Source organism: Sinohyriopsis cumingii, chromosome 9, assembly GCF_028554795.1.
Source record: "Sinohyriopsis cumingii isolate HCF-2022 chromosome 9, ASM2855479v2, whole genome shotgun sequence".
In the NCBI taxonomy this organism is placed as follows: Eukaryota; Metazoa; Mollusca; class Bivalvia; order Unionida; family Unionidae; genus Sinohyriopsis; species Sinohyriopsis cumingii.
In genome coordinates this window covers 29,642,936-29,668,557 of record NC_142969.1, presented here as the reverse complement: position 1 = coordinate 29,668,557, position 25,622 = coordinate 29,642,936, and the positions used below count along the sequence as shown (strand labels likewise).

The window sequence follows — 25,622 nt, the reverse complement described above, 5'->3', positions numbered from 1 at the left end:
GACACTTGGGTAAACTCAGCTTTGGTGATATCGAACACACTGAGCAAATTTCAAACACTTAATCCAGGTATCGCCGGTAATGTGTTCGCGTATGACAAAAGGATTTTATCCTGCTAATGCTATCTGCATATTGTCATCACAAACGAACTTAGATTGATTTATTATTCCTGAGTGAAATAGAAGAAAGAGAATTGGTATCACATTACCAATGGATAAACTATATTGGTCAACTCCTTAAACGGCACAGAAAGTACAAGGTTAAATTATTATCTGTACAGAAGTTGCAGGCATGTATTCAACACTCGAAAACTGTTCACCTGTCGTGCCTTTTACAGCAGTGGTTTCATTGATAAACTACAGCTCAAAATCATGCCCGACCTAGCAAAAATACTGTCAAATTTAATGCAGTACAACGAAAAATGAAAGTCCTCTGTATCATCTACAAACGTATGGAATTAAATTCGTCAGTCCTTTTTCATGCCCAGCGTGCAAGCACGCTAAACGCAGTTGAGATATTTCTCACATTGATCGAAGTCACAGCGAAATGGAGCTTCACACAGCAGCACGTACACTTATGACGGGTGATAACATTCGTGAGTTCTCGGCAGCTAATCGCAGTTGAATTTCTGAAAACGCTTTCAATGAACAGCTGAATTCTTCCACTGATAAAGAGCAAACACCGTTCAGCGATGAAATTAAAAGTCATGTTCCTACGACAGGGATCAATGTCTTATAACTGGTGCGTACATGGGTTCTGCACACAATACATGCAACCTGCAGATGAGAATTTATCCCGACAAAACCAAAATATCTCTTGTGATTAATAACCTGCTGTGTGGAAAAATACATGACGTTTCGTTTGGGTCAATTGTAGTTCGTGTATTCGATATAATTTATGATCTTCGTACCTGGAGAAGTCTGTGGGCAATCTGACGGCGGAGAATTTCAAACTCACTCGTCGATACTGTCATACCAATATAAAACCTTTTTCTCAGAGGATATGGGCTGATATGCATTGATGTCCAAGACAAAATCGAGCTCGAATCGCTCATTCACATTCATCAGCATCTGTTTATCGAAAGGTCACTTCGTAATAGAATATTCATGGTGAGAAATAGATACGCTCAGGCCAACAACCCAAAAACGGTCGGGTATAACCCCGCTGACACGAACGGTTACATTTATCTAGATCCCAATAATGTTTATAAATATCCCATGGTGCAGGCATAGACCCCGCTGACCCCAACAGTTACTTCTGTCTAGATGTCAATAACCTTTATAAACGCCCATAGTGCAGGCACTTCTGGTTTACGAACTTCAGTGGATACATCCTGTGCACATTGGTCTACAAAAATGTGTACAGGATTATAACATCCACGCTGATCACCGATACTTGTTTGACGTTGATATGGACATTTGTACGAGGAACACAACGATTATTTGTTGATCCCTGAAGCGCTGTCGGTGTCCGGTAAATGGCTGACTCCGTATCAGTACTTGATTGTTGATACGTCTAGCTTTAAATATGTTGAATGCACCAAACAGGACCGCGTCTTTGGACCAAGCACAATTATGTACTAAACGTGCGAAATCTGTCGTTCCACTTGCGATTGAGTATGAGTGTCACCAAAATTTGTCGCGAGATCTGATTCTGTCAGCTAGATTGGTGAGCTCCGCATGTTCAGATGAACATGGTCCAAAACACAAAGGCGAACAATGAATATGACAACTTTTTCAAGTTTATTATTAATGCTGCATTTGGAAAGACAATGGAGAATCTATGCAACAGAATTCAAGTCGATCTTATCCATAATAACAGTGATCAAGACAGACTTCGAAGGCTCGTTGCGGACCCAGCCTTTTTGAGTCCAGGAAAATATTTTATCATGGATTTGTTTTTGACACTAAAAACTCAAAACTCAAGCTGATAAAACAGACCTATGTGGGTACTGCATGTGGAACCAGAGGATCCGACAGGATAAAAAAGTCTATGTTGTTCCAATAATGTTTGTGTAGAAAAATGTCTAACAAGAACTGTACCTGTGATATATTCTAGACCGTCGTATTAGCGCACTTCGCAGATATGGTCTGATCCAGGAACCATCGCGTGAGTGTATATTGATGCACCATAGTGGGTTTGTCCTCGAAGGATACCACACGATGAATACTACCCGATGCAATCGCTACTTTGGCGTTGGGTCATCGTGCTATTATGCATGACACATGCTATTGGATCAAAACAATTTCTTATGGAATCTCCGTACTAACTGGAACGATTTGCAATTCCTCTCGCACAAACACGCGGCTGTGAGTTATTGCTCCAATCGGACATCGTCACAAACGTTAATGGTACGTTTGCTTTGGAGTGTCAGTCAGTTCCGCGATCGTGCATACTCGAAGGACCAAATTGAATCAGTAGGACGACATTGTTTTCCGCTTTTAACTCTCCAGGAGCATGCAAATACTATTGGTTGGAACGGTGAAATCATTTTCTAATAAAAGGCATGACTCCTTGTGATGGTTTATGTCGAATCGCATTGGCTGGATTTAATTTAGACATGCAGGTGACTTCATTATTCAATGCTGCTATGACAAATGTAAGTCGTGATACCCAATCGTTAGATCACCCTGCAGTCCGTGAACGCTCTTAAGCAGTTCGTGTGCGTAATAATGATGATTGCTACTGAATAAATCGTTCCATAAGATCTTGGTCACAACCACAAATCTGAGAAAGTCTTTGCCAGGATCCACTCGTAACAATCTTGGTCATGTGAACGGTCCTCCAACATTAATACGCTTGAATGCATCTGCGACACTGGAAGATTATTTTTATGTCAACGGCTCCACGTCGTTGCATCTGAACGCCACATCAATAACGGCTAGCGCGTACTTACAGGTGCGTAGCATGCAGAAATAAAAAAATATCTGACTGATGAGCCTCATTTTGGTGTTTGGACATAAAAACCAACCCCGTAAAATCTTACTTGTTACTTGTAGATAAATTTGCCAGAGTGCTTGCTTGACCAGTCATGGTCGGTCCATTCCATAAGTGACCTGGCTGCAATGGCTTTCAGTTCCACGGCGGATTTACCTCTCCAATATCCAATCGAAATGTAGCATATTTTGCATAATGTGCGGCTTTTTGTGTCCATTGTTTCTTTGTTTATATCATTCTAACTTTTATTCAATGAGTGGGCATTTGTACACGGCTCCCAATCCACACTTGGCTTTCATACCGCATGATTCGTTCTCCGAGTGTTGAATAAATTTCATTCAAGTCATGGATCCGATCCACGTCGGTTCGATGACGTCTAACGGTATCATTAGATGCTTCATAAGTAAGGTAATGCTGGTAACACAGCATCAACGCGGTTGAATGGTTCCTCGAGTCGCGGTTCTAGCCATTTTCTAGGCCCAAAGTAATTGTTTTAGGAAGATGTTTTCATCGGGATATTTATCCCATGGTGTCCATCGTAACTTTCTTAATGAGGCCGCGGTATCAACGCCGCCTGCGACATATTAAATAAAAGTGAACTTCTTTGCTTCACATCGAACACAAGTTCCAGAAATCGTAACTCTTCCATTACGTGTTTGAAAGTAAATTGTTTTTGTGGTACTTGGTTTAACGCGACATCGCACACAATATGGAGAGATGATTGTGTTATACAACAATTGTATTATTCAGTGGCATCACGAGAAGAATATTCAACCATTTTAGGTCATTGATTTCTCTGTACAACCAAAATCTAAACCTTCTAAGCATGATGATGGAACCGTGTTTCCAAACTTAGTTCGTGCATTGATCATTGACCGTGCTTGATCAGGAAAAAAATCAACTGTTACTAAATACTGTGAACGACGGTTAACGTGGGATCGGTTTGTGCGTGATTGTGCCACCTGCTTCGGATCAACCGTGTTATGATGTTTTAGAAGGTCTCCATAAAGCGTTGAGACGCGGTAACAACACCAAGTCGACTTTTCATCCATCATCGATTTCTTTTCCAAATTCGTTGAACCCCCTATCAACTACGAATTGGATGTTTAAAAAAATAAACAATCTTGTTGTGTGCGACGATATGATGCTTGAGAACTAAATCAGTTCCGTAAACACTATGTTCACGAGGATGGCACAAGTACACGGAAGTCATGTATTGCACACAGCAATACGTCCATGTGCCTAAAGTAAACCGTGCCAAAGATATCAAAAAATGCACAAGAACAACTGCAGAGGCCATAACACCATTGGACAGTACCATTGGACAGTACTTGTTTGGCTCAAATATCTTCCCCAAAAGTATGCACATTTTGTGTGCAGAAACGTCAGGGACTGGATATCACATTGTGAGAATTACCTGAATGTCCCAGGTAAGCTTAAATTCTGTCGTCATAATTGGTACATATCAAAGCTGATCTGGCTGTTCATGGTTATATTTTGTTTGTGTTTTCGCAAACCATGAAACCAGGTGATTTTATATCGATTACGTCTGTGTATCCTCCATGCTATAATAATTGGCTGACCCATATTCGTTTTTCCCATGTGGATCAAGGCGTGCACTTGGTTGACGTGTGTAGTGACGTGTGTAGTGACATACAGACACTGACATTGTTATTATGTTCTATTTCAGTGATATTGCTCGACAGAAAGCATGAAAGGTACGTATAGCAAATAAAAAATTGCATCACGCCACTATTGAAACACTGTCATTCCCAATTATCAACGGGAACTCTTACTCGCGCAAAGGTTTGACAGGTCAGAGAACTGCAGGACTTGTGTAGTGTCGTTGTAGCGTCACTTTATATCTTTATTAATTTTGAACCTATGCTATGAAAAAATGAAAAACTAAAACATGTTTCGCCATTATGTGATTAAAATGCATGTCGTTGAAACTAGAGTTATCCGTAATTACAAGTCAGATGAAAGAATCAGCAGCACTGGAGATGATAGTAAACAAGTAGCCAGCATAACTTAATTGTTTGATATTCTGGATGGATCAACTCTATCCAAGCTTCTCAAAGTTAGAACATGATATTATTAAATGATGTTTGCCATTCGCTGAACGCAGTTCGATCGTGCGCTAACCTAAGTACCCTGCTGATAATCTGAGTAGTGATATAAAGAGTAGGAGGCGGACAGAGAGAGTATACCAAAAAAAATATACAGCAATTAAAATCACCATATATAATAATACATTAAAAATAGGTAGAATTATTGGTACAAAATAAACTTTCGAATAAGAAAATGGGAAAACATTTATTTCCAGCTGATAGTGCATTTTAAAACCGGATTTATTTCGTTATTAATTTAAACAAAAATGCGTAATTAAAATATTTTCCAAGCGGATACAATAGTTTAAAAGATTTTGACGATTATCAAGCGATATAAATTTAATAACCAAGACAAATAAAATAAAATAACTAACCTCACAAAATACATACAATACAAAAGACGAAAATGGGATAGGTCGTAAGACTGCGTAATAAAATTTGGTAACATTCAAATTTCGGCTGGTTCACAAATCATGGATTGTATAAGTGTCATTTTGTAGCTTTTGCATTCATCGGACGAGTTTTCAAGTGCCTAACATAATTCCACTTCTAGTGTTAAGGCGTACAATTATCTTGTCCCGAACAGCGGTAGTAAGTAAATAAAGTAACTTATTCCAACTAATACAGACGATGCTTTAAGAGAAAACTGAGGTGAAAAACTGCAGAAATTCCACATCTACATCTTACAATGTATCTATCATAACTGTTCCTTGGATATGCGTTAATCATAAATAATTTTTTAAAAAAAGTAAATCACCAATGCAGATGGATATATATCAAAACTCTAATCACCAAAGAAGATGACACAACTCAATTGAAAGAATGAAGCTCTCCCGGTTGGTATCACATCCTTTTTGGACAAAATACAGTCAGAATACATACAGTGTTTGTGATTAAAGTGTTTTATATAATCTCAGATACAAGAACATAATATATATGTATTATACAACAAGACTTGCTATCAATGTTTTGGTATTTTTCCTATTAATGTAAAGTTTTATCCTATGTAAAATTTGACAGAAAAAAGAAATCTTAATTGCGCAAAACTTAATTTATTTTATAAAGGGAGGTGTTGCGTATATTGAACCCTCATTATTTGTAAGGATTTTTTTAGCTTTGAATTTAATGATATGCTTTGGGTCATTAAAATTGTCAACTGTAACAGATCTAGTCAAATTTAAACGAGATTTGTAAACAAATTGTTTACCTTTCTCTGACTGATAGACACATTTTATAATTATTATCTCTTTCTGGTAAATGACAGCGTTTGCCCATGTTTTTTATTATAATTTTAGTAACGGACCTTCTAAATTTTTTTTTAGCATCTGAAACTTTCTAGAATAAAATTTTCCATTAGGTAATAGTTTTGTTTTCTTCAGAAAATGTAATTACGAACTAGGACAGGTAACGGACAATAAAATCCTGTTTACAGGAAATATTATATATTCCTGCAATTACATCAGAAGCAGAAATCAATCTCATTGTTGTGTCCAGTGTTTCATGTTGGCTAGAATTTAATTATGCATATTGCTTACTCATTGGAAATACTAAATGCTCTTCTAAATAATATTCTTGGAAATAGAGACAATGATTTACAATGAAATTCAAACCGTACTATATTCTTGGATATTATTTTTGTGATTAAGCAAAAGATTCTTGGCGCATCATTACTATTCAGGACAAAACATGCACATCAAACTTCCAGCGCTGGATGTATTTTAAAATCCAACTAAAGTTTTCATAACTTAGAACTTAGAAGTTTTCGGAACTGTAATCATTAGAACTAGTGTTAGAAATTCTACTATTATTTGGGATTTCATTTGCAATACCATAGTTATGTTTATATTATCACTTATATTCAAGGGAAATAATTGATTTTTGAATATTAGAAAACTTTTATCAGCTTTCGTTTTTTTTCTGTTACTTTGTTTAGGATAAAAAGAGTCATACCGGTATACAGAGGTGTATTACCACAATCAATATTCATAAGTGATTCCGATGGATGTCTTGGAATTCTACGAAAGTTTCCCTAATGGATTAGTGATCCACAGTTTCTTCGGCAACTGCACAAAACGATTTTGGATTGAGTCCAACACATTTGCAATACTTCTATATGCATACATATTTTGCACTTATGCCTCTGACACTCCCTGCGGAAGATGCGGTAAAGACGAATCGCACCAAGGTATATCGGACGTCTTGATCTAAACAAAAACAAAACAGTTTGAAGGAAAAAAAAACAATACTTGCATGTGTTTATATATTTAAAATGTTAAGACATATCATCTTAATGAAGTTTTCAGCAGACACATATTCATCAGTCATCGGGTTTTGTCTATCATTTAATAAGTTACTGTTTCATAATATTTATGCGTCTAAAACATTTCTAAAACTGTACCTTGAACGACCCCGAACAATGCATGCTATGACGTCGCTTTCTTTATCTCCTATAAACCAAAAGGACTCAATGACATAAACAATGGCTTCAATTTAGTACGAAGATGCAATAAATCACGAAATGTTACATGTTTGTGTATTTTATTTTAAACAATCTTTAGGTGGGGCATCGTATGAGGACAATTTGTCCTTAAAGTAACTAGTCATTGGACAATGTTAAATGTCTCAATTACTCAAATGCATTGGGTCACCCTGTCTTCAGAAAGTTATTATTTTTGTTAGAATATTAAAACCATCTTTGACAATATTGTAAAAGAAAACCATGTCCTAACAAGAACATGTATATCGACGTTGGGCAAATCTCTGTTAGCGTTGTCGGAATGTCTCACAAGATCAAAAAATATATTCGTATCCAGAACAATAGAGTAACTATGAAGTTTAATTACTCCAAAAATTACACTTCGCGCTTCCTCAAGGTTTAACATTTTATATCGAAACTAAAGAAAACAATTGTTGCTTTTTCTTTTTAATCTACAGCAAATGTGTATGCTAGTTTAGACAAAACTTCTAACCAATAAACTTATGTGAATCAAACCTTGAATCCCAGTTTCGAAACAATGTGTCACGTCCACTTTGTCATCATAATAATTCGTTCTACTAATATGAATACCCAATTTAAGAGAGAGCTTTGTAATGATAATATGTATATCACATTGTTCAACCCATTCTAGGATGAACTTTCAATCTTATATCCTATTCATCATACAGCTGTAAGAAGACACCTTTTCGGCATAATATTTTAGACAGGTATTATATTTTAATTCAAATATAGGCAGTATTTGAAAAGGATATCTTGTGTTCATAGTACTTAGTACATCTTTTTTCAAAATGAAGATAAAAGACACAACGATATACAATAATATGAGGAGGAAAACTAAATGAAGCATCAGCTTGTATAAATTCCATCAAGGTGATTGTTTCCAGTTTAACGTCATCAATAATCTACTATAATTCCGATTATGTTATCAACAAGACGTCCGTTCATTCCCTTATATAGAACAACCTTGGTCTAAGGTTGACATTACCCAGGGTGGGAGTGGGAGACAAGCGCCCCAATCCTCCAAAAAATGCCCCATACGGCTTGCGTCTCTGACTGCCTCTGTCAACTAAAATCCAGCTCCTGGCCTGCGCGAGTGGCTTAGATTTGAAGCCCGGCAGACCATGTTTTCTACTAACAGGAGAAGGGGTGAAGGCGGCCCACTGGCGCCCTAAAACCAGTTGCTTCGGGTAGATGGGACTCGTAAACCTTGGATGGTAGCTTATCTAGGAGAAGGAAAACTCCGATTCCAAAACTCTGCTGCCTTGTGGCTATACCCACTCATGGGAAAGGCTAAGGGAGTAAACCCCGACAGAAAATCCGGAGATGGAGTCCATAAGGCGGTCTGACATTGACTTCAACGTCATTCCGGCAACTCCTGCGACGCCGTTGGTGCCAAGCTGTATCGGCATTCGTCGTTCCCTTGGGCACACCAGCTGCGTGGAGAGGGGGGATCTGCTGCATGGACAACAGCTGATTCTCCATACCACCCTGCCCAGGCTTCATAACTCCACTGGAGAGGACAATCCAGCGTCGTCGTACGGCGTCGGCACAACACGAGAAGTAGCAGTTTACCGGTTCTAAGTCAAAGCTCGATTGGCATAGAGCTTGGCGCCAGGGGTTACTTTTGACGGTGGGAGAGATCACCAGGTCTCACTGGACAGCTACCGCCCGCCTCAAGCCGGGCAGCCCCCAGTCAGTAAGGTGCTGCCCGCCATGGCCTGCCTGCTTCACTGGGTGTGTGGAGCTTAGAGAACCATCTCGACAAGTGGGCCACAAAACTCCGCACCAGGAAAGACTAAAAGAAGAAATAACAAGACTCCAACTCTTCGTTTTGCAACCTGGAACATCAAGACCATGTGTCCTGGATTGACCGCTGACCTACAGCAGATCGACGATGCACGGACGACTGCCGTCATTGACAGAGAACTCTCCCGACTGAACATTGACATTGCCTGCCTCCAGGAGACCCGACTGGCTGACAGCGGCACCATCAGGGAAGCCAATTACACGTTCTTTTGGCAGTGGAAGCCCTCGGATGAACTTAGGCAGCATGGTGTAGGCTTTGCCGTAAATAATACGCTAATCGCCTCCATTGAACCTCCATCATCAGGTACAGAGAGAATCCTTGCCCTCCGGCTGTCAACATCCTTAGGCCCGGTCAACATCTTCAGCGTGTATGCCCCAACCCTCTGCTCCACCTACGAGGAGAAAGACAAGTTTTATGAGGCTCTGGATCAGGCAATATCCAGTATCCCCAATAATGAAAGCCTTTACTTACTAGGAGACTTCAATGCTAGAGTGGGAGCTGACCATGAGGCCTGGTCCACCTGTCTCGTCCGATTGTGGCACGGACCATTCCCTCGTGGCCAGGAAGGTGCGAATATTACCAAAGAAGCTGCACCACGCCAAGAAGAAGGGTCACCCACGCATCAACACCTGCTATGCAAGCAACCCAGAGAAAACACAGCAGTTCATCAACAAACTGAAGGAAGCCCTCACCAAAGTGACACCTGATGGCACCATTGACTCCAAATGGTCCCATATCAGTGACTCTGTGTACAATTCAGCCATCACAGCTTACGGGAAGAGGGAGCGAAAGAATGTCGACTGGTATGAGGCAAACAGGGAGGAGATGGAGCCCGTGACTGAGACAAAGAGGAAAGCCTTCCTGGCATACAATACTGCACCTAGCCCCAGAACACTACAAGCCCTCAGGATTGCAAGGAACAACGCCCAGAAGACTGCCCGCCGCTGTGCCAACACCTACTGGCTGAACCTTTACAACAGTATACAGACAGCTGCTGACACCGGGGATACAAGAGGAATGTATGAGGGTATCAAAAAGGCGACAGGCCCCCCCCCCAGCTACAAGACCGCCCCCCTCAAGTCCAAGACGGGCGAAGTCATCACAGACCAGGGGAAACAACTGCAGCGATGGGTTGAGCACTATCTCGAGCTATATGCAACCCAAAACAATGTCACTGGAACTGTCCTGGACGCCATTCCAGACCTGCCTGTCATGGAGGAGCTAGACACACAGCCCACCCTGGAAGAGCTCGGAAAAGCCATCGATTGCCTTGCCTGTGGGAAGGCTCCTGGAAGCGACGGCATTCCGCCTGAAGTCCTCAAGAGCGGAAAACCAGCACTGCTGCAGCCCCTATACACACTCCTCTGCCTTTGCTGGGAACAGGGATACATCCCACAGGACATGCGTGACGCCAACATCTTCACTTTGTACAAAAACAAAGGAGACCGTAGCGACTGCAAAACTATCGAGGCATCTCCCTCCTCAGCATCGTTGGAAGGCTTTCGCCCGTATTGCCTTGCAGATCCTAGACTCCCACGTCTACCCAGAGTCCCAGTGTGGATTTCGAGCCGGCAGGTCAACTGTAGACATGATCTTCTCACTACGTCAGCTGCAGGAGAAGTGTCGCGATCAGCAGATGCCCCTCTACATTGCCTTCATAGACCTGACAAAGGCGTTTGACCTGGTTAGTCGGAGTGGATTCTTCAGACTCCTGCAGAAGATTGGCTGCCCCCCCCCCCCCCACGTCTGCTTGCTGTCATCATGTCGTTCCACGAGAACAGCACAGTGTGCTTCAATGGCGCAACATATGAAGCATTTCCAGTCATCAGCGGAGTCAAACAAGGCTGTGTCCTTGCGCCGACGTTCTTTGACATCTTCTTCTGCATGCTTCTCCAGTACGCATTCAAGGACTGCAGCGAGGGAGTGTACATCCATACCAGGGCTGACGGCAAGCTGTTCAACATCGCCCGTCTCCGTGCTAAGACTAAAGTCACAGAGGTACTCATCCGTGAATTGCTCTTCGCTGACGATGCAACCTTCATATCATACACGGAAGATGGACTTCAGCAGCTGGTATGCCGCCTCTCCCATGCTTGTAAGGAATTTGGACTGACCATCAGTTTGAAGAAAACGAACGTCATAGCGCAGGACGCAGACTCCCCTCCCTCTGTCACCATCGATGGGTACAACTTGGAAGTTGTCGAGAACTTCACATACCTCGGGTCTAACATCTCCAGCTCACTCTCCATTGATTCTGAGGTGAACGGCAGGATTGCCAAGGCAGCAGCAGTGATGGCCAGACTTAACCAGAGAGTCTGGAACAGCCCCAACCTCACAGAGAAGACCAAACTGCGTGTCTACCAAGCCTGCGTACTCAGCTCACTTCTCTACAGCAGCGAAACATGGACCGCCTATGCAAGACACAAGAGGAAACTCAACAGCTTCCACCTGAGATGTCTGCGGCGCATTCTGCACATCCAGTGGCAGGACAAAGCACCCAACACAGAGGTTCTAGAACGCGCCAACATGAACAGCATGTTCTCCATTCTCAGCGAGAGGCGCCTTCGCTGGCTTGGCCATGTCAAAAGAATGGACCCAGGTCGCATTCCCAAGGACCTGTTATATGGGGAGTTAGCAGAAGGTGCACGACCAACTGGACGACCACATCTGCGCTACAAAGATGTTTGCAAGAAGGATATGAAGACGGTAATGTCAACGACTGGGAGAGCTGTGCAAACAACCGTTCCAGCTGGCGCCTAGCTGTCAGGCAGGGAGTTCAAAACGCAGAGGAAGAGAGAAGAATAAAACAAGCTGAAAAGAGAGCTAGAAAGAATGATAGACAAAAGCTTACTTTGGAGCTACGACATCGTCTCCCGTAGACGGACGGATGCCAAGGATAAAACAACCTTAACAAAAAGGTTAAAACAAACACCATATGTGACAATCGAATGAAACAACAGCCTGCCTGATTTATATCGCAGTAATTAATTTTTTTGCCAGTGAACTAGTATCAATTTACTTTTATTTAGGTCACATCTACAATCAGAAAATCTTTCTATTACTTATAAATTACAGTATGTGCAAAAATATACAAAGAAACATTAACACCAGATGTAGCAGATTAACAAAAATCACTTCAACTAATAGACTAGGAAAATCTCTCTCTCTCTCTCTCTCTCTCTCTCTCTCTCTCTCTCTCTCTCTTATATATATATATATATATATATATATATATATATATATATATATATATATATATATATATATATATATATATATATATATATATATATATATATATATATATATATATATATATATCAATCATTAAAGTTAAGGAGACATTTTTGGAAAGCTATTTGTTAAAAGAACTTTTATATGCTAAAACTGCTTATTGTGCTTGCCATGTTCTATCTTGATATTTTATATGTGATAAAGCTTGCCGGTAGCTTCTCGTGGGTCGGTGGATCTTTCCAGGGTTTTCGCGGGTTCTTCCTCCACCATTAATACTGGCCGCCATGTGTAGCCTATCGTGTGCTGAAAAATGGCGTTAAACCCAGCAACAACAACATTGCCGAAATCACCAAAACCAAAATGGCCTCCGTGCGATACTCTCAACGCCTATAACTTCTGAATGTGATGTGCATCTCATGTTATGCCTTCATGCATACTACCACAGTCAACACATCAGAATGTCCAAGATATCACAGGAAACTAGCATAAATAACATTTCAGTTGAAACTAGATATGGAAGCTGATATAAGAAATATACATATTACTGGGGTCAGGTACAACAGTCTATCTCAAAACAGCAAAACTAACACAACATTATATATATATATATATATATATATATATATATATATATATATATATATATATATATATATATATATATATATATATATATATATATATATATATATATATATATATATATATATATATATATATACATATATATATATATATATATATATATATATATATATATATATATATATATATATATATATATATATATAGAGAGAGAGAGAGAGAGAGAGAGAGAGAGAGAGAGATAGGAGAGACATACATACATACATACATACATACATACATACATAGAGAGATATGTGTGCATGTGTGTGTTGTTGTTGTTGATCTTGATTTCAGCACCATTTGCTCCAACTGAATGCTGCTAGTGTCAGCAAGCTACAGTCTATGCCGATTTCCCCTTAAATTGCAATTGGGCGATGTGAGATGTTGCTGCACAACGAGTAAAAGGCATTTTTAAGGAAAAGATGGTAACCAGTTTATTTGTTTAAAAATAATTTGGGTATGCTCAAACCGATTGTTTTGTTTGCAACACGCTCAATCTTGACTTTTTAGAACAGCGATCGATAAAACTAAAATGGCCGCCATGTTAAACCTTAAACACCCTTATCTTCTGAAGCTGGAGTGATATTGATATGCTCTTTGCATTCGACACCACGCTTTGATGCCTAATAACAAACTGAGCACATTCGAATATGGCCATGTTCCATTTATTATAGTGAAAACTATTATGACGAAGATCTCATTTGAAAATAGTTATAGAAATGGCATTAACACATACACACTACTGAACCTACCCATCTCTCTCTCTCTCTTTATATATATATATATATATATATATATATATATATATATATATATATATATATATATATATATATATATATATATATATATATAGATGCATATATATACATATAGATACACACACATATATACATATATATATATATATATAAACACACTTTTAATAATATTACCCAATTAAAATATTTACCGAAACTACCTGAAAATTCATTCCTACTTATACCTGATGTCGCTTCAATCTACACGAATATACCACACAATGATGGTATCGAAGCGTGTAAATAGTATTTAAAGAAAACGAACATACATGTAAACTATCAAAAGAATATGTTTGTGATTTGATAACAATGTGTACTCGAAAATAGCTTTTTTCAATTTGGTAATACAAAATATCTCCAGAAGTTGGAAACAGAAAGGCATTGGGTAGTCCTATGACACTATCTTATGCATCTTTATTTATGGGGAAATTAAAAAATTACAATCTAAATAAATGCCGCTTAAAACCAGATGTCTGGTTAAGATATTTAGAATATATATTTATGGTTTGCAGTTATTCATTAGAATACCTTTATTATTTTAAAGACTTTAAACAAATTACATCAAACAATAAAATTTACGTTTAATGTGTCTAAAACTAAGGTTTCAGTTGTGGACGTAGAGGTCGTGAAAAATGAAAATTATGACATGATTGGCATGGTTCATGTTAAAATCAAGACAATTCATCAATAGGTTGAATATTCTTCATGACATCCTGAGTCATGTAAAGCGGGATACCATGTAGTCAAGCATAAAGATATAGAAGAATTATTTCGACTGAAACTGTTTTTAAATCATCTTTGACAGAGTTAGGTCAGCATCTTTTAAAAAGAAACTACCTTATTGACATCATTAATACAGCTTTCGAAGCGGTATCTTATCTTACACAACTTGAATCGTTACAATGTAAAATCAAAAATAGAAATGAAGATATCATTTATTTGGTTTTGGATAAAATCCAAGTTTGTCTAATATAGGTAGGATTATCAATAAATATTGGAATTTATTAAAATTACCCACACTTGCTTATAAAAGGACTAAAAATCTCAAAAATGTTTCATAATTAATTCTGAACTAGAAAAAAAGTCATATAAAAAGGGATCATCAACTAAATGTAATAGACCCGGATGTTCGCACTGTTCTTTTATATGAAAATACTTCTTTCATTAGTAATAATACGAAAGAAACATTTAATATGCATTGTGATACTAATTGTGCAGCATCAAATGTTATTTATTTGATCGCGTGCAAAAAATATGTGGCATCCAATATATTCTGCAAGCCAGTCAACAACTATCTAAACGTATGGATCAACATAGATCAGAATTAGAAAATCATTTTCATCTCATGTTGCCGCACATTTTTGCAAGATTTCTCCGTTCAACCTATTGTTATAGCTGATTCTAAGATGGCGCGTCTGATAAAGGGAAACCCATTGGATTCACCATTCACCATCTTAATACGGTAAATCCAAAGGTATAAATTCCAAAACATTTCTTTAACTATGTTCCCTTTTTACAATTAGTTAAAAATGTTTTATATTATCATAATTTACAGAATAACTTAAGAAGTGATGCGTGTCCCTTTGTGCGTCCACATTGGAAAATATCCTTGCACCACTCGGGAATTGGAGAAATTGTGACAGTTTTCCATTTGTTCCAGACAATGGTTGCAAGTCACAGTCGGACAAGCTGGCTATTTACGTCCTGCTCCGGGCCCATTAATCGGTAGTGTTACACAGCTCAATATTCTTAAACTAAGTTACAGAAAATAGCGATTCCCCTTAAATACAAAGTGAAAAATAAGAACAATTTTAAGTATGTTGAATGAAATCTTAAATAGTAATGAATATTCTATCACAAGGTATCGAGTATTTCGAATTCGTTCCAGTTGTATTCCTAAGTTTAATATATTGTGCTGATATGCCCAAATTCTTGATGTATCACAATGATATAATCCAAATATGTCCTTTGATGGAATTAGAGTACTTTAAAAACAACCACGTAGTCAAATATCTGATAACTTTGCAATTTCTTTAATAATTTATATAAGTAAATTAAATCCTATCGACTGAGCACACCATAGCGATTCCACTATTAATTCTGCTACGTACTATCTTAAATAGCAAACTAAGACAGCTTACATAACGCCCTTCGGGCGTTATTTGCCGTCTGAGTCGGCAACTCACAGTTTATACCGCGATAAAGTCAGAAAAAACAACGTTAAACTTTTACTTGATTCTCGTACAATTTGCACACAAGCTACTGCACATCTCTCATTGTTTCATATGCCAGTTCTATTTTCTCAAGGCCTATCAGGACGTGATTGTTATTGTTAAATTTTGTTCGTGATTTCATCTTGCTATGTCCAGCGAAACAGGATATAGAAGCACATTATGTTAAACATTGTAATGGGACGATGGCTACAAAGACCGACTTGGTGTACGTAGGCTTCCACCTGCTTTCGTGCACTGAAAATATGAATTTGGGTTGGATATCTCTACTTTGTCCTCTCTCTCTCTCTCTCTCTCTCTCTCATCTACCAGCCATATGGTTTGTTGTAATGATATGTGTTCACTTTCCTAGGGGTTGATCAAAAGTGTTTATCAATGATGCAAAGTTGCATTATACGGTTACACCCTTGACCATTACATCAACTCTTGCGTGTTTATTGCAAGTATGCGATGGCAATTTGCACCTTCCTCATGTCATGTTCTAGTATCTTATGTAGACCTAACTTTCCTGCTATGTTGATAATCCAATGAAATGTATTCTTGTCTGCGTTTTCAAGTATTATGTTTCCTTGTTACATCATACAGGGGCAAGAAGGTCGTTACCTTGGACCAGTGTAATGGTCAAATAAACATGATATTGGATGCAAACATCATATATCCATATCAACAGCTGTTCAGACGTCGTTGGCGTTTGTTTTGCTAGGCGTCCATTTTGTTATTTTAATGATTTTGATCCGGAATTACCCAAATACAGCATGTTAAACAAAATGTCCCGGTTTCAATGTACCCAAATGCTTTGAAGAAGAACATCTGCTATTTTTTCCGTTGAAATGATAAATTCACTGTACCTTCCAATCATCCTAGTCTATAACGCATATGCTCCCTCTCGGTAATTAAACAATATCTTCCCTGACCAACCAAGCATTCTTTGCCACCAAGTAAATTATATAGAAGTTTGTTGCAATGTTTTCAAAACATGCTTCTCGCACCTAACGATTTCTCGAAAGGAATGAAACATTCTGTAACAAATAGTGTCAAAACCTCTCAGAAGAGAACAAGACGGTTTGACAAATAATTCATGCTTGTATCATTACTTGTGTGTTTAGTTGGGCTAGTGTTTTATGTTTGTTGTTTTGTCGTTTCATTTGTTTTTCTTTTTGTTTTGGTTTTGTCTTTTGCGAGTTATGTGAGCCTTTTCTAAAGGGCAAATACAACAATTATTATACCCTATGCGATGAATAAATAATCCGGTGCAGCAGTTTATTCTCACTTTACTGAAACATCAATTGCCACCGTTTACTACAACTACAGAACCAAAAGCATAGTTTATCATTTTATCAAGGTATTCAAGTGAACAATTAAAAATTGTATCGTCGTCGGGGTGGCCCAGGTAATTAAGTCACTGACCTTTAATAAGAATTAACACATCACCTCTGACCTCGTCTGTTCAAATATTTGCTCGACCAACGAGGGTGTATGAGAAAGCTTGCCTCTAGCTTTCGGTGGATGTTGTTTTTTCAGGGTTTGTCAGGGTTCACACACTGCCAATTTACTGACAGTCACGTATAGGTTTATCCTGTGTTGAAAATATGACCTTAAAGCAATAAACACAACACTTTTTCAATGCAGTGCTGCGTGTTAAATATCGTTTCTCTCGAACTGCAAACACATTTGCTCCAGTATGATATCTGTCCCTTTCTGTGACACACAAGATGATGATATACCCGTAATGACAATAATAGATTTCATTTTTTATTTTACAAAATGCCTTTGGCAAACACGTTCAGAATTCCCGATTTATATGAATACTTCCTAATCAGTCGCGGGTAAAATAATATTATAAGAAAATCTAATAATATCCACTCTGTCATTAGATGCATCAAAACCTATCATAACATATATATATTCAGTCGATACAGACTTTAACATATTAGTGTTTATTATGCTACAAATAAGCTTTGCCGCATGTACCTTTTAGCAAGTCTCGGGAAAACTTTTCAAATGGTTCTGAGGTAACTTGAAGGAAAAAATATTGTCACTCGTTGACGAATATCGTATTGCAAAAATCAATTATGGTTTTGCTTTTCCTGTGAAAATTAAATTGCATCACAAATGTTTCAACTTTATATCGTCCTAAAACGAATATAACATTCTTCAAACTCCATATACGCATGTGCCTCGCATCCTAAAGAATACAGCCCACCTTTGAGTATGGTAGAAGGGCTTGATAATGGGAGTTTGCAGCTTGACAGTCTTGAAAATCACTCATGAATGTTTAAAGAACATTAAGCACAAATATTACACATATTTTGTGCCTTCTGTAGCAGGTTTATCTTTAAACAAATAAGTGTGTGTTTTTATTAATATTAAGGTACTCCTTAAGCCTCTTTACCAGTTGATTTTAGAGCTACAATTTTCTTAAATATACAATGATTATCCAATTTAGAATAGAATATCCTATCGAACATACCTATGAGTTAAATGGATATTGATCTGTTTTCTGTTTACAGTCGTGTGTACTCTGAATTTTGTCTCAAATAATATACTGTATAGTCATGTAGGATGATAACAATGCAATGTTCCAAACAAAGAGAAAAACGATTCAGTTAATAATATAATTTGGACAACAGAGGCAGGTATGCGAGAGAAAATATATATATCTGATTTCATCATCTGTTTCTGAAAATTATTCCTAAGCATCGAAAAATAATTAAAACGCTAGAAATAGTCTGAAAACAAATTGGGGCAATAGAGGCAGGTATGCGAGAGAAAAGTTCAGTCTAACAATACAAAATTTTAATGTTTACAAATCCGCACTTCGACATTATACATCCACATATCCGCAGATACGCCACAACTATTCATATTGCCAACAAGATGCATGCATAATGATCCGCCTGTGCATCTTAAGATGTCTTACAAAGCCAAATTGTCGTATCTTATGTGTAATGTTTGCTAGTGTCCCTCAATTCACATCGGGTGCACGATGAGGTTTCAGCAATCACCTTTTTGCAAGACAAAAGCTTTAATATATCTATAGGTTTTCTAGGAACTAAAATTCGAATGCCAAGGAAAATGGAAGAACTGGTACATATAATATGTTTCTGATGCAAAAAATGGTGTGGATTGTTGGTTTATGTTCTTTGTCTTTCACTGTAAACTAAAGTAACATTGACGGTCGTTTGTAATTTTAACAAACTATTTATCTCCTTATGAATAATTTCTGTATAACCTGCTGAGGCCAATTTGATCCTACATGAGGCATTTGCATATCATACGAGACAAAAAACAATTCTGAGCATTAGTGATCTTATAAACAAATGTTAACAAATATTGACATTGGTTATCAAGCATGGTGGTATAAACGAAAAACGAATTCAATAAGCGTAATGTATGGAAATATGTCATATTGGCCTAGTTTTTCAAAACATAAAGCCCGTACTAAAACAAATCAAGAGAGAAACGGTTCAGTTAGAAGTTGTGTAGTTTTATACTGGTTAAATGCTAATACAAAACATTTTTTATTATTAGTATTAGTATTAGTATTATTGATATTATTGAAAACATTATTAATATCATTTCACATTTTTTTCGAGCCTTTGTTAGCAATAATTACTTTGGCTAAATAGCATCATGTGACGAGAAAAGAACTAGAAGTTATTAGTTCATAACACCAAACAAAGAAATAATTTTATATTTATGTATTTTGACAACATTTGCAAACAATAGTAAAGATATGAATTATGTTATGCATTACTTGAGGATCGTTTCATGTTCTCAATCTATTTGTAACTAAAGAAACTGAACTTCATATGTTACGGTCTTTCATCAGAAGTTTAATCGATTTTCAACCTTTGTGACCTGATCAATCTTTACACAAATAGGAATGTTTTGTGTGATCCAAAGTCCTTTCATGGTTGAAATGTTACTCTTTTACACAATTCGATCTATGAACATTAAGGATATTCGATGGCATATATAAAAGAGGTGTTTCTAACTAGGGCAAAGATTAATGAAAGTCAGATAACAATGTACATTCTGTCACTATTAACAACAAGAACATTGGCAACATTTGGATGCAGAACAATGTTCCCATGGTAACATATACAAATCAAACGCAATGGCCATTCTCTACGGGACATATCATATGACAATAGATTTTGTCACACTTGTAATTTAACTCAGATATACCGATAGTATGTAAAGTATACTCAAGGTGTATTCAGACTGAACAATCATTCCCGTTATTACACCACGTTTCTTGCCAAGAATTCAATCTCTTGAAAATCATGACTATCGATCTAAACTTTCACTCCTTGGGAAGGTGTACACTGACCCATGAAAATCTGGATATCTATTAAAAAGATCAACGTCTGCACATGCTACGGACTTTGAATTAAGTGTTGCCAGAAATTGTAGATAGCTGTGTTCCTATGTCTTGGTCTCTGGAACGTGTATGAAAAGAGGAAAATTTAAAAGAAATAAACTCAATAAGAATAATAGCAAAACATTCATTTGCAGATGAGGAATGGTTATATGTTGACCAACTCACGTTTTCCATAATGTTTAACGTCGCTTCTTCATCTTGGTTTGGCACCCTGTATCTTCATTACGATTGGGGACAATGTACCAACATGTGACAAATCAACAATTAATGACAAAATTACTAATTTTTATATACGGTCGCTGAGCAACGCTTTAATCAAAATTAAATATGCATATTCGCGTACAGACTCAAATACAGTATCCCTTAAAGCCTTTTAAAAGAAATTTCAGTTTCATGTATTCGTTTATGATTTTGTCTTCGACCACTTTGTCAGAAGGACTTACATTTCAGGTAAGTGTATTTGCTAGTGACAATGTTGGTAGATGCCTGAACAAGAAATTCGTAGATGGCATACCAAACGTTATTTTGGGTTTCTCAAACGAAAACATTGAAACAGTTGACAAAACTAATATAGAATATGCAAAGATCTTTCTTTTATCTAAATGTATGCAGACATTTACTATGACAAAATCACAAATAATTTGGAACATTTTCTGTATTTTGGATCAAAACATATGATTCCCGCTACATTCGTGCTCGCAAGAATTAAATCAAATGATTGGACTTAATTTTAAAGCTTGAAGACTCCCCAACCCATCCCTCACCCCCAAAAATAACCTTCATAGAATGTGGCGGCTTATATACAGGGTCGACGTACTTTCAAGACAGTTAAAAGTCCAATTTGTTATGGTAGATCATATCTTGACGTTTCCTTCATGCGTATCTTTAAAATACATGCTCTGGAAATTTTGATGATTTAAAACAGATAACACCATTTTATTTACTTATATATTACACTCTCACACTATCGTATTAATACAAATATTTTAAACACCTTTCCAGAAAGTGTTTAAGTCTAACATGAATCTTTGTACTTTACATTTTTCAATCTTCTATTTCTTCACACGGTTTTATGACACGACTTGTGGGGTGGCATCTGTGTAATTTTAAATATGCATGCATTGTATCTAATAAGTTATAACATTTCAGAGGAATTTCAGCAAATAATAGCTTTTATATTTATGTAAAATATATTTATGTAACGTTTGCAACTGATGAATGCAACGTATATATGATAAGCTTGTGTAGCTTTTTCCAGCAACTTAAACAGTATGATATGGTGCTGTTTTCCAGGAACTTAGATGAAATGCTCTAGTGTGGTGTTTTCTGGCAACTTAGACAAGAGGCTGTGGTTTAGTTATTTTCCGCCAACTTAGACATGATGATGTGGTGTAGTGCTTTCTGTTTTGCAAATTCGGCATGATAAATTACTGTGGTCTTTCCCGCAATTTAGACATGATGTGGCGTGTTGCTCTCTGGCAAATTAGACATGATGTGGTGTGGTGTTTTCAGTTGCACTTGTGAACTGGCAACATAGACATCATGATGTGGTGTGCATTTATTCTGGCAACATAAGCCTATGATGTGGTGTGGTGTTTTCTATGAACACAGGCACACGCTTGGACATGTATACTGACATAACATTATAAAATTCCCAAATATGATATTACTGCAGCAGATAAATTCATAGCAAATAGCTAGCTCTTTCATGTGATAATTATCGACTTTTTTAATGTTTGCAGATGCGTTGGTTGCCACGATTCACAAAAGGAAAGACTCTGTGCTAAGTGAAATAACTGTCGCAATATTAGTAGAAAGGGAAAATAGCCGATGCAGTCAAACACATAAGCAGTGATAAGATCTGCCTCATAAGGCAGGTTGTTGTTTAGAAAAGGGTTTCCTATTTTGATTCGGACGAAGTGACTTTTAAATCAGATTTGGGTTTATCATCAACAGACATAACAGTACTATTCTACATTTGAGTTTCGTGGGGCTTTTATGCTTACTTGATTTTTCTCGTTCATATAAAATCACTAAATTATCTTCCACTGATGCACTGAAATCTTTGACTACATCAGGTCATCCTGTAATTTTAATGTTAAATGCAATCGTACATTATACATTTATAAAATTAGGTTGCATGGTTACAAACACGTGTTTGTTTCAGATATTTTGTTTAAATAATTAACACCAATATCCCTCTGTGCAGCTTATGCTTTAACAATATTTGCATTAAATATTTACCATAACCATTTTTTACATCACTTGTTTTTAAATCACACTCGCTACATGCTAAAGTTATCCGCTATAATTTTGTAAATATTTCTAGTCATTTTGGCCTACACAATAGTTGCTGCATATATTCACGTCTTTATGACGACATTATTATCTCGCCTGTAAAGTAAGTGACACTATCGAATGTATATCACTGCTTACAATGTTTAACTTTCTTTACAATAACTTCATGTCTGAGAAGCGCCAACTTCGCAACCTATCAAGGTCATCGCAACATATTTTCTCCTTTTTCTCATATAGTTTCTCTATGTTGGGGTACATTTACTAGTTACCTTTGCATGCATAGTCAAACAATGTTGCATTTAAATTAATCTCGATTCGAATTGTACCATGCAAAATATAGATCTGTAAATTAGGCTACTGTAACCAATAGTTCACACTTCAGTTGAATTCCTGGTGTGCTACACTGAATTTTCTTGTCTAACTCACCACTGACTAATGTGTGATTCAGATTAATTTATTTAAACAATCCTATTCGCAGCGTCACACAAAAGTAATTTTTAATGTTTATGCCACAATATCTTAAGTGTGTAAAATTATGTTCTCGTTCCTCGCAACGGTAAATAATTTTAATGACCCTCCGTATCCTATCGATACCGTTTTGAATTTTAGATACTGAGTATAAGCCTCTGTATTATGAAGGATGGTTACCGTCATGATATTCTCATGCACCATGTCACAATACAAACTTGGTAGGAATAAATAGTTATTCCAGTAAATGACGATGAAAAATGTTTGTCCTTTAATATTCTAAAAAAAAATACACTGTAATATTCCTAATCATTTCATTCTCAGGATCCTTCTTTTCTGTGTCATCAGTTTCATGATCTTCAGCATTGTGAACTATATGGACCAGACCAGCCAAGGAAGCATCAGGTTGGACAAGCTGGAATCCGACATGGAAATTAAGCTCCAGGTGACACGTCATTCAACCGTCAAAGATTTTACCCAATCCAGCACCATCGTCCCTAAAGAGGAGACCACTGAGCCATCAAGTGTGACGTCTACAAAAGGTTTAGATTTTGGCATCGAAGTCCGCCATGTTGCATTTCTCAAGGTTCACAAAGCTGCCAGTTCCACAGCGCAGAATATCTTTCTTCGTTTCGGATGGGCAAGAAATTTAACCTTTGTCTTGTCCTCGACCAAATGTAAATTCGGATATTCTAATGTTATTAGCTCTATTGAATCGTTGACCAAACTAAACATCCTTCCTACGCCTAAGAACAAGTCTTTTGACATACTCTGTAACGATGTAATATACAACAAGTCGGCATTTTATTATTTTCTTCCAAAGGATACGATATATATAGGTATTCTGAGAGAACCGTACGAGCAATACAAATCTACCTTGAACTATTTCCGTCCGGGCTATATCTTCAGAAATATACAGGGTAATTTTCCCGCATCGAGTTACATTAGGGATCCCCTAAAGTATGAACCTCGGTCAACTTTTACCTCGTGGACAAACAACCGACAAGCTCTTGAATTCGGATTCCCGTTGCATTTGTTTAGCAAATTTAATACAAGCGAGGTAAAATTGGTCTTAGAAACATTAGCATTAGAGTTTAGGTTAGTAATAATAACTGAACAAATGGAGGAATCTATAATTTTGATGAGAAGGTATCTTCACTGGAGCATGAAAGATGTATTCTTGGACAAAAATATTGCTTTAAATAAGAAGGAAAGCAATCTCGTACAATCACATGATCGTCAATTCTATAGACAGTGGGCCAAGTTGGATTATGAACTTCACAAATTTTTCCTTCGTAGACTTCGAGCGCTGATTCGAGACCAAGGACCTGACTTTGATGATGAATTGATACTATTTAAGAAAGTTAGAGAAAACACCAATATTTTCTGTCTAAATAATCATAAAGAGGGTGACTTTCTACCCATACATCAGTCCAAGTGGAGTGAACCATTTAACATGGGAAGATTGCCAGTTACTTAAAATGGGAGAAATACTGTTCCTACAAAATATAAGAGAAAGACAATACGGGTCAATGGATATTTGAAGGTTTTCAGTTCATTGATAACGGTATTTCAGCCTGGATCTGGCATCGTATTAAGTATCTACCTTCAAAATGGACATAAAATAATGGTTAATTTTACTTCAGTTTTACAACGTTGTATTTTCTTCGTTTACCTAAAGATAGCGCATTACCAGACGTGTTTACAAATATACCATTAAGAATATACCATTCGTCATTAATTCCGATAATGTACTGTTTATAATTCTCCATTTCTTTCTTTTATACTATACGAACATTTCTTACTAGTCAGATGTTGAATTATTCTTGTACGAAAAAGATTACTTTTGTTTTTGTGCGCAATCTTCCTTGATTTGTTATGACAAATGCAAGTGATCTATCCCACTGCCGCAGTTTAAAGTAAGGACAATCTATGAAGAACATGACGTTTCCAGGAAAAGATTAAAGAATTATTTTTACATGTTTGTGTGAAGCGACAAATAGTTCCAGTTCGCAACGCTTTTCTCTAGAAGCAGCATTCCTTCCAAGAATATCATAAAGGCAGTAATGGTCAAGAAATAAGTAATAACGGATATATACAAGCCGCTAAATAAATCATTCTGTATCAAAGAACAACAAAACATGAAGCTGTCTATATCTAAAGACAGACTACAGTTGATGAGAGACTACTTTATCCGGCGCACGTTTGATCATACTCGTCATCTTTA

General features: G+C 37.2%; 1 protein-coding gene across 1 annotated transcript; it reads left to right on the top strand.

Annotated features, from left to right (window-relative positions):
* The first annotated feature begins 15,417 nt into the window (after window positions 1–15,417).
* On the top strand, window positions 15,418–24,875 carry LOC149791470 (galactose-3-O-sulfotransferase 2-like). Its single transcript, XM_089969429.1, has 2 exons — window positions 15,418–15,473; window positions 23,720–24,875. The coding sequence occupies exons 1-2, from the start codon at window positions 15,418–15,420 to the stop codon at window positions 24,873–24,875; spliced, it is 1,212 nt and encodes a 403-aa protein (XP_089825555.1).
* The last annotated feature ends 747 nt before the right edge of the window (window positions 24,876–25,622 follow it).

Excerpts from the sequence above, each read along its gene's own strand:
- LOC149791470 (XM_089969429.1), top strand. The coding sequence starts at position 15,418 with ATGGCGCGTCTGATAAAGGGAAACCCATTGGATTCACCATTCACCATC. Across the intron at positions 15,474-23,719 it reads CCATTCACCATCTTAATACG|GATCCTTCTTTTCTGTGTCA; the intron begins GTAAATCCAAAG and ends TTTCATTCTCAG.